The 12068-nt window shown below is 43.0% G+C and overlaps 1 protein-coding gene across 3 annotated transcripts in view; it reads right to left on the bottom strand.

The window, feature by feature from the left end:
* Nucleotides 1-7107: 7107 nt before the first annotated feature.
* Nucleotides 7108-12068, bottom strand: part of RASGRP3 (RAS guanyl releasing protein 3) — a 46608-nt gene continuing 41647 nt past the window's right edge. For 2 of the 3 annotated variants that reach the window (XM_083857465.1, XM_083857466.1), the window contains exons 11-14: nucleotides 11988-12024; nucleotides 9386-9511; nucleotides 8523-8887; nucleotides 7109-8019 (exon numbers count right to left, since the gene is read on the bottom strand). In XM_083857465.1, coding sequence (XP_083713591.1) covers nucleotides 8011-8019; nucleotides 8523-8887; nucleotides 9386-9511; nucleotides 11988-12024 — 537 coding nt within the window. In that variant the 3' untranslated portion in view covers nucleotides 7109-8010. Of the gene's footprint in view, nucleotides 8020-8522; nucleotides 8888-9385; nucleotides 9512-11987; nucleotides 12025-12068 lie in introns of all 3 variants that reach the window. The other variant, XM_083857467.1, reaches the window with a different exon arrangement.

The raw sequence follows: 12068 nt of genomic DNA, 5'->3' as shown, positions 1-12068 counted from the left end.
GTTGTCCCAGCTGTGCTGTGCATTCTGCTCTTTGAAGAGCTGTCAGAACAGGAGCAGGTGGGAGGAACTGATCTTCAGTTGTTCTGACTTTCATTCTGTTACTCCCTCTGAGCTGGTGTAGCAGCTCATAGTACTCTTGCTATGTAAAGTTATTCTTAGGTTGTGTGAGCATGTCTCTCCCAGGTTATGCTCCTCCTATGTGCCCTGTGAACTTGGTATGCTGCTTCCAGGAACCTCCTGATGCTCTCCAGCCTTGTGGAAATGTAGGTTTTGCTACCATGCTCAGATCACTGTAGCAGAGACTGTGATGATGGCAGAGTCTACCTGTTTTGTCCTTGGGGATGAATCCAGATGGATGTAGACAGGAGGAGTTCTTTGGCATACAGTAATAGCATGAGATTCTGAGAGAATCTCTGTAATGCTGGTATTGCTGTAATTCAAGGTAATCATGTAAATAAGTTGAAAATAACACTTAGAACTGATTTGCCTGTATTTCATGCCACAGTCAACCTGAAAATTTGATTTTGATTTATTGCGGCCACTAGATGCTGCTAGTGATTCACGGGTTTGGAAGCAAAGGTCCCTGAAAAAGGTACTTGGGAATCTGACTTAATGGGTCTTCTCCTTTAGTGTTTCAAACAAATTTGACAAGCCTGATGAGGGAAAAGCTTTCTATATTGAATCCAGGTCTTTGAGGATCCCTGATACAGATCGATCTCTGCCTAACACCATTCAAATTATCAGTACCTAAAAGTGAATGTTGCTGCTTCACAAAGGTTTATTGATGGTTTCTTACAGCAGCATTCTCCAGCAAAAGTGTCTCCCCTGTAGGGGGGCAATACTTTATCATGAGCATTAGCTGGTGACTAGCTGCATTCATGCAAAAATAATTAGTGGGGTTTTTTTTAATAATTAGGGTTCCTACAGTGGGGTCAGTCCGGGACTAGCAAATGTAAAGAGATCGACAAAAGCCTTTTGCTGGGAATGTAATCTCTTCAAGCTGACAGCTTCTGCTTTTCTTCACACTCCTCATTGCAAAGAGTATGGTGTTTCCTGTCAGTGCATTAGGAGTGCTGTAAACTTGTTCCCAGCAAGAGGAAACTTGGGAGGCTCTTCAGGGAGCCCTTGCTGGAGTTACATCAGCACCTTCAGAGATTGCTTTGTGTGCCAGAGCTGACAGTTCCTCTGCAAGACTATAGCTGTTGCTTCAGTGGAGAGTCTCACCTTTGCACACTGTGACATGGTGAATTGATGCTGGGGTGGGAGCTTCCCCTTTCTCCTCCCAGAAAGCTTTTTCTCATCAAAATATGTTACTTCTCCTCCTCCCTCTTCCAGGACTTAGGGTAAGCCAAATCCCAGTTTATTGCTCTTTGAGGGGGAAAGTTAAAATTAGAAGGCAAAAACAGGAGGCTTTACTCCCAACAGGAAAGAAAACACTTCGCTTCTGCCAGCTGTTGTTGTTTTTCCTTACTCTATTGTTTCCTCCTAGTGTGCTGTGACTTCTTTGTTCCCCAGAGAAAACAAGCTTTGTATATGTGGAGAGAGCAGCTTTGATTAATGAAAGCAAACAGCCACTGCTTTGTTATTCTCTGGATGATGCTCTGATATTTACTGTTTTCCAAACATGATTCCTACACTGCTGCACTGGGAGGAATCTCTTAAATAGAAGCTGGGAGAGGAGAGATGGGTTTGTGGATGTTATTAGACTGTGGTGGATTGGATATACATGCTTGATTCCATTGTGCATCATGATCAAAAGCAGAACTCCAGCAGATTAAAAAGGCAATTAAGCAAGCAAGGGGAACAGTGTTCTTCCTCTTGGCCTTCCTGTTCTTGCCACTGTTCTCCCACAAGCTGTAGGCATCTTGTTCTGTTTTTTCCATCTGCCTTTTTTTCTCTAGCAGCTTTTGTTTCCTAAAGACTTCGCGTGCATTGCCTTTCCATTCCCTCTGTTAGGATCACTGTCAAGCACTGTCACTGTGCAGTAGCATAACTATGAGGAGAGGGTGGCACACTTGCTTTGCACATCAGGTGCATTGCTATCTGGCTTGGAATACCATGATCCATATGCACTGTAGTCATAGTTGGGTTTTCCTTGCAGGTCTGAGGAAGAGATAAAAAATTATTTCTTACTGCATGTAAGGGAATACCACAACAAGGGAAAGTGGGTCAAACTGAGCTTGCACCATACATAACTCACTCCAGAGAGCCTTTTGGCTTGTAGCTGTTCCCTGAGTAGTTTTCTCTTTAGCTGGGTGGTAATCTCTTGCTTGATGAGATTCCTCTACTTCAGCACCCAAAATCCTGAAGTGTGCAGCTCCATGGTGATGTGCCTTGATAGCTGATGGCTCCTCAAGCTAGGGATTAGGTTTCTCAGCCAGAGCACGTGAATAACCTGCCTTAAGGCTTTGGCGCTGTGTCTCCATGAAACTATTATTTGCATCCAACTTGAGGAAAGTGGCAAGTGCCTCAACCAACTTTAGGCTCAATTAGAACCCAGAGGCTTACCAGTCAAGTATCTAAGGTAGGACTGGTGAGAAGGGAAGCAAGATTCATGACAATACCTGGTTAAGAGAAGTGGTTGGAGCTTGAACAATCATGTGGTGTAGGAGTATTCCCTGTAATGGGTTATGTACCTAGGAAATGAAAATTAAACTGGTGAAGTGGGAAGAATGCAGTGGGGAATAAGGATTTCCCCACTAGGATCTGATGACTTTTGAGTGTCCAAAAGGCTTGTGTCAATTCTTGTGGTACTGGAAGTTAATTCAGGTCCCTGTTAGGTTAATGAAGACCTGCAAACAAAAGCCCTCAAATTCCTTTTTATTGTACATAATTTAGTCTTAGTTCTGCTATAGTTAGACTGCAGCAGAGAGTCCAGGTGTTGTTGACTGTCAGGCTTGTGATTCTGCTCTCTCTGAACTTCTGATTTCCCTGGACAACAGCAATGGTACAGGTGTATCAATGCATTTTTAAGGTGTTGAGCATGATTTAGCAGTCCCAAACAAGCTGGCTCATCCTGAACTCCCAAGTTTGCTTTATGAGCCTTTAGACTCATAAACCTTTAGATTAAGAGTCACAGCAGTGTTGTGATTGGAGAGCAGTACACCGAGGTGTTTCCCCTGTGAAGGCTCTCAGCAGACTCATGTGCTTGCTTATTTCAGGTTACGAGTTTTCAAGAAGACACAATCTGAAAAAACAAGTGCTATTACCAGCTGTAAACATTGCCTTCTCCCCTCTTTGGCCGAAAATAAGTCACACCTCTAATGGCTTGACAAACAAGGGTAGAAGGGAAAAAATATTTTTCCTTTGTGTTTACTTTGTGCTTTTTACAGCTCTGACTGCTGTCAGTGTCATTGTTTCCCCTTTATTGTCCAGTAGTTTCCCCTCTTGTGCACGTGGGTCTTTCCCACAACAGCGGAGAGAAAAACAAGTACAAAAAGTAGGAAAACACTATTGTAAAACGAAATAAATAGGGAGTCTGCCTATGCTGTGGGCAGGTGGAAGGTCACAACTCGTTTTCACACATGAGGCACAGATGAAGGTGATAAGGCCTCTTTAAACTTTCCGGCATTAGCTCTACTCATGGAAAAAGCAGACTTTTTGGCTAAATTTCATACTGCCTCAGCGGTAGTCTTTTGCTGATGGCTTTTCTGTCTCCTAGGACAGGTTGTCAGCAGCAGTAAACAGCACTTTAAAGTTCAGCACACAGATTTTCCAATAAGTGCCTGTTGGCTGCAATGCTTATTTTGAAAATCCAGATCAGTGCTGATAACCCAAATTTTTTTCCAAAGTTGCATCCATTTCTGCAATGACCCTAAATGAGCCAGCTCTTTTGTCAAGGCTTTCTTGAGAAGTACTTGGAACTATTTTTTGTGCTGTATGGATGTTCATCAGTTAGCAGACTGATGCTGAATGAAGCAAACCTTGATTAGATTTTCAACAAACAAACCCTTATTTCTCCTGCCTCCTGTCTCCACAAAATTTGCATTCTTCCCTCCTTCCTTCCCTAACTCCCCCATTTTGGTCTCCATTAAAATCCCCTTCCATTCTTGGTATCACACAGAGAAAGAGGTCTTGTAGTGTGCTTCATCCTGCATTTACTCTTTGCCTGTCTTGTTATTTGTTCTCTGTTTTTGTGGGGTTTATTTTGGTTTAGGTTTTTTTGGGTTGGTTGGTTTTGTGGGGTTTATTTTGTTGTTTTTTTCTAGCCTCTCTCCTCTATCTCCATCCTTCACATGCAGCTTTCTTTCATGTGAAATCTGTATTTCCCATACAGATGCCTAAAGCTTCTAGAATTAGTGTCCAAGGGCTGCAAGGATCCTCCTGTGGCTGCTCAGGCTATCTCAGGCAAAGGCTTCTGGGCTTCCCATGTGGAAGACCTTGGGGATGTGCATAGGGCATGCTTTTGACTTCCACAGAGGGGTCCTTGAGCAACAGTCCACAGAGGTGACATGCTGTTTAATTTTGAAAAACTGTAAAATTTTAGGCAATGGCTGCCCCTAACCTTGCTCTGATGAGCTCAGCTCATCTGCTGTACTGCTGGCTCACCTTTCCCAACTGGGAAAAAAATCCATGCTTCAGACTAGTTCTGGTCAGCAAGCATATTCTCCCTGCCCCTGCCCAAGACCTCACCTGCCTGAGGAAGGTGCCTCTGAGAAGATGATAGCTTCTGCCTAGGAAGGTGTTTCTTTGTAAAGCTGGTTTATTCTTTTAAAGCCTAAAAGCTGAGTAGGACTGGGTGTGGGGGGTAGAGGAGGGCAAGACTCTGGGGACATTTGGAACAGAGGAGGGAGCTGTGGCTCAAACCTGACTTTGTATTTCACTCTGAGGGAGCCAGATGTCCCCCTGACTCCTTGAGAAGCACTCATGGCTACTCCGTAAAGTTGGAAGCAAAGCTGAAGCTCCCTTATGTGCAACATGAGGCTTTGCAGAGGTTTTACACAAGCACAGAAAGTCCTAGTGGGTTTGGCTCAAACAGCCAAATAATCTCTTACAGGGTCTATCCAAGCACTTGCATTTTTCACCTACTCTTACTGCTTATATTCTTTGGCATTTGTAGACCAAGCTGTAAATAAGGTTTGCCATTATCTTCCTTCTTTCCACTGTATGGTGTTTTGGGGAGTTTTTGTTTTTAAACAATCCCTCAATCTCCCCCTCTTTTTTAAAAGATCCTGAGACAGGAGAGAATGGATGGGGTGGAAGTATCCAGCATCATTTGGGATTGTATCTGACTTTAGCTACTTCATTAATCCAGCATTCTTGTCATTATGACGCACTTTCTCCTGGACACTCTCCTGGAATTGCTGTACTTCTAGCAGACAGGATTTCACCAAGACCAGCAAAGACACATAGGCAGGAACTCTGATGGCTGATGCTTTCTGCACTTTGTTCAGTTAGAGAGAGTGAACAAGAAATTCTTTGTTCCTTTGCCTAGATTGGGGAACTAAAATTGTTTTTGTGAAGAAATGTCATTCCCTGTTCAGAAAAAGATGTCCATTTGAAATAAGAAGAGAAAAAGATTTTCTAAATTTCGTATATTCAGGCCTCCCCCCAGGAAAAAAAACAAAAAACCCTCATCTTATATCAACTTCTTAAAATGTTTCTTCAATCCCTGTCAGCTCTCCCTACTCAGATTCTTGTTGTGGAAGTAGGAGATTCACATTCTGTAAACAGCCTGTGAATGCTTTTTCAATAAATCGTTACATTGTCTATAATAAATCTATTCCTTTTTGGGCAGTAAGGGGTGTATGTGTGTGAAAAATGGCTGCATTTCTACCCAGTGTCTTTCTTGTTTTCAATGGCCATGAATGCTTACTGCCAACAATACACTCTGTGATCCCCTTCCTTAAATGCCTGAAGCAAAGGGTTTCCAGCTGTAGCAGGTGCTTGAGATTTTCACCTATTCCTACTCAATTTCATGAAGAATTTCAGGAAGGATTTCTTCATGGACAGGGTTGTTAAGCACTGGAATGGAAATGCCCAGGGAGGTGGTGGAATCACCATCCTTGGACGTGTTCAAGAAACAGCTGGATGTGGCATTTAGTGCCATGTTTAGTTGACAAGGTGATTGGTCAAAGGTTGGTCTTGATGACCTTAGAGGTCTTTTCCAATCTTGATGATTTTGTGATTCTCCTTGGAGGCTGCAATATTTTGCTTAGCAGGATCAGCTGTGTGAGCCTGCAGACAATCCTTGATCTGCAACTGCTACTGGAGTAAGCATATAACTGACCAAAGCCACCAGGCTTGCAAGAGATTTATTGATGAGAGGAGTAAGTCAAGAGCCACAAATAGCTTTTAAAAGCCTGTAAGAAATCAGCTGAAGTCTACAAACTAAATGCTGGTCAAAACTGTGTGATATTAAGAATGAAGTTGCTCATGAACATTTCATTTATAGAGCAGTGAGAGGCTTATCTCAACAGATCCATCAACAGCCTGGATCATAACCAAATTTCCCTATTCAAATTCTCCACCACATCGTTTTCATTGCGAGCCAGCCGTGCTGTAACGGTGGCGGTGCGGTCAGCGGGCTGTGACCCGTCAGCTGACCCACCACAGGAAATAAGGACCATGGTTTTGTTAATGCTTGTTCTTTGCCCACAGCAGTGTAAGAGTGAAGCATGCTTCTGGCCCTTATTCTAGTTTGGAAACCAATGCTTGTACAGGGCTTGTTTCTCTTGAGTTTACAACAGTAAAATAATGGTTTGGGTTTTTTGTAATACTTTTTTATCTCCCCAGATTTACTATTGCTACTGGTTGTGCTGGAAAACAAATCTGTAGAATGCAAGGTGCAAACCTGGGCAGGCATCATGTAGTCTCAGTGCAGTTTACAGTCAAATTACCACAGAGGAGTGTAGCTGTCAGTTTTATGTTAGGGAAGTCTATGAATTACTCTTATAATATGTTGAAGGGTGGAATAACTTGAATTTTGTAGGACATCTTATAACTAGGTGGCTTTAAGTCAGAGTGTGTGCTACATACACACACACACACCCAGCCTTTTTGCTGTGGGAAGGCGGGATAAGAAGACTCACGTGTGCCAGTCTTTCAGGTTTGAACCTTGTGGTGTATCGTTTTTCTCTTTTTCCAGATGAGTGCTGTCCTCTTTCAATAACTTAATGGTTCTGTGAAATGCAACTTCAGCCCAGACCATTATAGATTCAGGTGCTGGATCCTACCTTAGCAAACTGCTGATTTGGAGATTGCTGTTCAGAACATTTAATCATTACATGTACAGCTTTCTAACCAGAGAAAAGTATCACATCCACATACACACACACACTCTTACAACTAAAGTGTTTATTGCATGCTAATGTTACCATAATCAGTGCTGGCAAAGATGACCCTTCTCCATTGTGGTGTAACCAGACAAACACGTAGTGTCTTGGAATTCCTTCAGTTTCAGCCAGCTGCTGCCTATTTGAAGGATCCCCAGTCTGGGAACCAGTATCACTGTACTGAACACCAATACATCCACTGTAGCAATGTAAACATGGCCAAAATTCAAAACCCCAGGTGTGCAAAGAATTTCAGTATAGAGGACTTTGTGAGAGATTTTTGCTTGAGATTTAATCAACACACACACCTACTTCTTTCCTTAAATGATCATTACAAGCCTCAGGAAAGAAGTGTTATTGAACAAACTTGGATGCTTGGCTTCTGTCCTCACCATTGTTGTTGCTGGCAGACACACCAAAATGATGCAGTGCATGTAAAGATAGGCCAAATATATCCTCACGGGCATGTAGAGGAAGTTTCCACCGAAGTCACACAAAAGAAAACACTGAGCGCAGAAATCCGTTCTGCTGTGGCTGTGCAATGTTCATCCAAATGGCTTACTCGTGAGAAAATAAATAGGCCTTAGAACACCTTTCAGCTAAGAAAAAAGGGCAATGGTTGGGTTTTAAAGGATGAGGTATGGGAACACTCCTTATAGCCAAATGTGGTCTGTGACAGTCCATCAACACTTGCTGTAGTTGTCATCTTTAGTTTTCTGTGCTTCAGGGTGAGCAATCAGCTGTCCTGTATGCAGAAGAAAACAAGCATTTACATGCTGGCAGAGATGGTCAATAAAAGCATGAAGCTTGAGAAGTATAAACTTTATGGATGACAGCAACAGACAGACATCATCAGATCAATAACCTGCCCTGAAAACCTGTATGTGTCAGAATGGTAATTGTTGTGAGTTTATCATGGAGCCCTGAACTGTGCAGTGTAAGGGTACAGCAGCACAGAAGGTGGCCAGATATCCACCAGACTGTTCTAATGGTTTTCAAAATGAAAAGAACCCAGCTCCCAAAAGGCACATCCTGACACCAAAACTCAAACTGCCAGTTACAGTGACATAGTAAATGTGTACTGCAGTGTAGAAAACAGGATCTATGGATGATTTTGCATTCTTCTGAAAGCAACTTTTGTGCAAGAAGCAATGACAAATTTGAATGAAAAAGCATCTTGAAATCCCTCAAATAACCTTATGAGACTGCAGCAGATTTTAGACTTTCTTGCCTTCTTCTGGAACTCACCTCAGATTCTTGTCTTTCTGGGAGGGTTTCTATTCCATTGTGATCCTGTATATCTTGTGGGGCCTCAGCTTCTAGCTCTACATCAGCCTGCATGCTGGGCTTTTCATTCTCCCACTTTGCAAAGCCTTTATTCTTCCCAGCTTTTCCATGGAATTTGGACTTCATTTTGGGGAAGGTATGGGAACCTGAATCGTTCCAGCCTGGCTCATGCCAGAGTGGTTCTGTCTGCGTTGCTTGGCTGGTGGTCACCCGCTGCAGCCGCACGGAAATTTTCTGTGAAGAGCCAGTGACAAGGGTGATAGCTCTGCCATCAAGCTCCTGGTGTTCTGCAGCAACACTGGGAAATTCAAATACTTCATCTTGGACTGAAAGAGAGGGTGGAATTGTTTTGTTTAAGTATTCTTTTTCAAGGTCTTTACAAAAAGGTAACAAGTCTGTGTGAGGGTGGGGAGGTAACCCCTTATATGAAGCAGTGCTATAATTATCAATACCCATATGCTGCTTGGAAACTGTTTCTGACAGTGTGTGCACAGATTTTATTGTCTCACCATCTGCATGCTCAGAGGGTAAGGCAGTGCTAGAATTGTGTCTCCTTGCTCCTAAGTGACAAAAAAGGAGAAGTAGAATTTCATTTTTCAGCTGGGATGGGTGCCAGTAAGGGGGATAGTGAGCGTTAGACAGGTCAGTAAGGCCTTCACTGGAGAAAAGGAATCTGAGGACTGAACACAAGCCATAGTGCAGTGAAAAGGACTGGTGCTGCTCTGTGTGTTGATACAAAGGAAAAACTAAAAATGGCAGCAAGGCCACTGGCCATTAGAGAAGATTCCAAAAATGGTTTAAAACAGGAGGAAAACTGCTCTCACCTGGAGGCAGAGATGGACTGCTAGGCAGAGACCCATGGTTGCTGCCTACTGAAGTTCCTCTGGAAAATTTCCTGCATGCCAGCACAAGCAGGTCTCTGCATTGCTTGTGACAGTTGGCACCACAATCTGTAAAGAAAGAAATTGTCAAGTCATCACATGGAAAGCCAGAACTATCTGGTAATCTCTCAGGGCTATTAGCGGGCAGATAACAAGAAAGGACTTTGAAGGAACAAGAAGTTTGACAGAAGGTGTGAAGGGTATTACAGATATGGATCATTTGGTGTGAAGGGCATTACAAAAAAAATGGATCATTTCCACGACAGCCATTAATAGATAAATGGCAGCAGAAGACAAGAGGGAAGATGATATTTTAATCATAAAATAGTCTCAAGGAAGAGATCTGGATTTATGTGATCCTGTGTATGCCATACATAAAACTTCTACTCTACTGCATGAGTCCCTCCAAGAGGAGTGGTTATTTATTTGGCTGGCTTTTATTTGACCCATCAGGGCCCATTATAGTAAACAGATTTGGTTAGAAGACACCAGAGCATCCATACCCTGAGTGTCTGGAAGGACTGCTGGAGGTCAGTGTAGACTACCCTAGGTTAAAAGTAGTCTAAGTAGCTCAGTAAGCAACATTAGCACATGAATGAGTTCTGTGGAAGTGTATCATCCACCCAGACAAGACTTTTTGAGAACCTGCACTCCAAGCCTCTGCTGGGATTTAAATCACTGTGGATACATCATCACTAGGCACATTTATCTGAAGTGTGGCTGAAGTATGGATCTTATCTGCAAGAAAGGGGTGAAGGGTGGAGGATATACCCCAAACACAAGCTCTCTCTCTCTCCTCTGCATCCTTTTCCATTGTTTAAAAATTCCCATCTCTCTTGTTTCTCTGTTGCCACTCCATAGCCCAATATTTTAACATTTTGTTCTAGGTGAGCATTGTCAAGGTGCTGCATTTATGACTCTGCTGTAAGAAGCACTCTGCTCAGGGCAGCAGTGCTGGCATGATGGGTGAGAGTTCTGGTCTCTGCCCACACCTTGTTCCTATGACTAATGCAACAGTACATGCCCAGCTCTGGTTTTCTTTGCCTCAAAGGTAACACACCCCCTCAGATAAAGTTCTGTCTTGAAGTGCAGGACTCCTTCTATCATTTGCAGACCACACAGTCTAGCTTTTATCCCTTTACTCACAGTGCTGGGGTAAGCTGCAGGCCTGAAAGAAGGAACTCCCTCCCTCCCTCCCTCCCTCCCTCCCTCCCTCCCTCTGTTGTGTTGCAGGTTCAAACAGAGGATGACAGCTCTGTGCTCAAAGGTAGAGTTCATCCCTAATGGTGTCACACTGCAGTGATGCTGGAACACAGAGCAGCTGGTAGCTGCTGCAACAAAAGCAGCAGCCTCACGCTTGTTGGCCACTGCGGGACCTGAGTGAGCAGCTCTGCTCTCTTACTTTCATGCTTCGCTGCCTGTAACTTTGACTTTACAGAACCACTTTTGCTCAGTCTCCACTGGGCCACTGCTACAGGCAGTGATGCAGGACAGAAGCTCAACTTTCAGATCTCAGATTGAGTTCACAGGTTGGTGTGGCAAAACTTTACCTTCCTTTCCTCATCCCACCAGTAAAACTTTAGACTGCAACCAGCCCTTTCAAAGCTTCTAAGATGACAACAATCAAGAATGTCTGAATTACATATATTTATTTAGCCATTGACATTCCCCCCATCCCACTCTGAGGAAGAAGGGTTTGTGGCTGGAGAGAGACAGGAGTATGGTGTATCCTAAAAAATTACTGTGAATTCTTTATTCTTTTCCTTAGAGTCTGTGTAAGACTAAGGGAAAAGAGTACAAATATGAATGTTCTCCTGTGAATAACTGAGATGCAGCTACAGCTATGAAAATCAACAGTGCTCTTCAGCCAGAGTTGAGCTGCTTGAGAAATAAATAGGTCGAGGACTTTAAAGCCAATGGAGGACCACTACAATGCCTTTTTTGGTCTGACCTGCTTAAGTACTGCAGGTGAAAGTACTGCACAAGAAATTAAATATTTTATGAAGGCAAAGGACAGGCATGTAAGAGCTCTAGTATTTTTATAAGCTGAATGTCTGAAGAAGATCTTGCAAAGAAATCTGCTGAGCAGTTTAGGAATGAAATATTTCTCTATTTATAGCTCAGCCACTATTTAATTGCAAGTAGGCTTCACTACAGGAACATGGACATACATGACAAACTGTTGCCAGCAGACTTTTTCCTCACCCGAGTCTCAGGGGATATACTTCAGGATGTCTCAGTGATAGGATAAGAACACTTGGTTTTCCAATTTACAAGGTCTTTACCGGTAGAAAATGACAGCTCATGGAGTCAGGGCCTGCTTTGGATGTTTATCTCACAGAATCTGTGCATTCCTAGTGGGTGGTATTTTCTCTAATGCAGTGAAATTTCATAGGATGGCCCCAGTCACTGCTCATGGACAATACCAAGTGTAGATGCAAGAGGTATTTGAACAAATGCTGTTTTAGTTAAAGGTATGGTTGACTGACCTGTACTAAAACCCACCACCCATAGCTTGAAAAAAACCCTTGTAATATTTATTTACCTTTGCATTTGTAGCCTTGTTTGATTATACCCCAGAGCTGCAAAGAAAGACAAAAGAACGTCAAGGAACCAGAAAAGAAAG

The sequence above is a fragment of the Zosterops lateralis genome (assembly GCF_965231275.1).
Source record: "Zosterops lateralis genome assembly, chromosome: 3".
In the NCBI taxonomy this organism is placed as follows: Eukaryota; Metazoa; Chordata; class Aves; order Passeriformes; family Zosteropidae; genus Zosterops; species Zosterops lateralis.
This window is presented reverse-complemented; position numbering and strand designations above follow the sequence as displayed.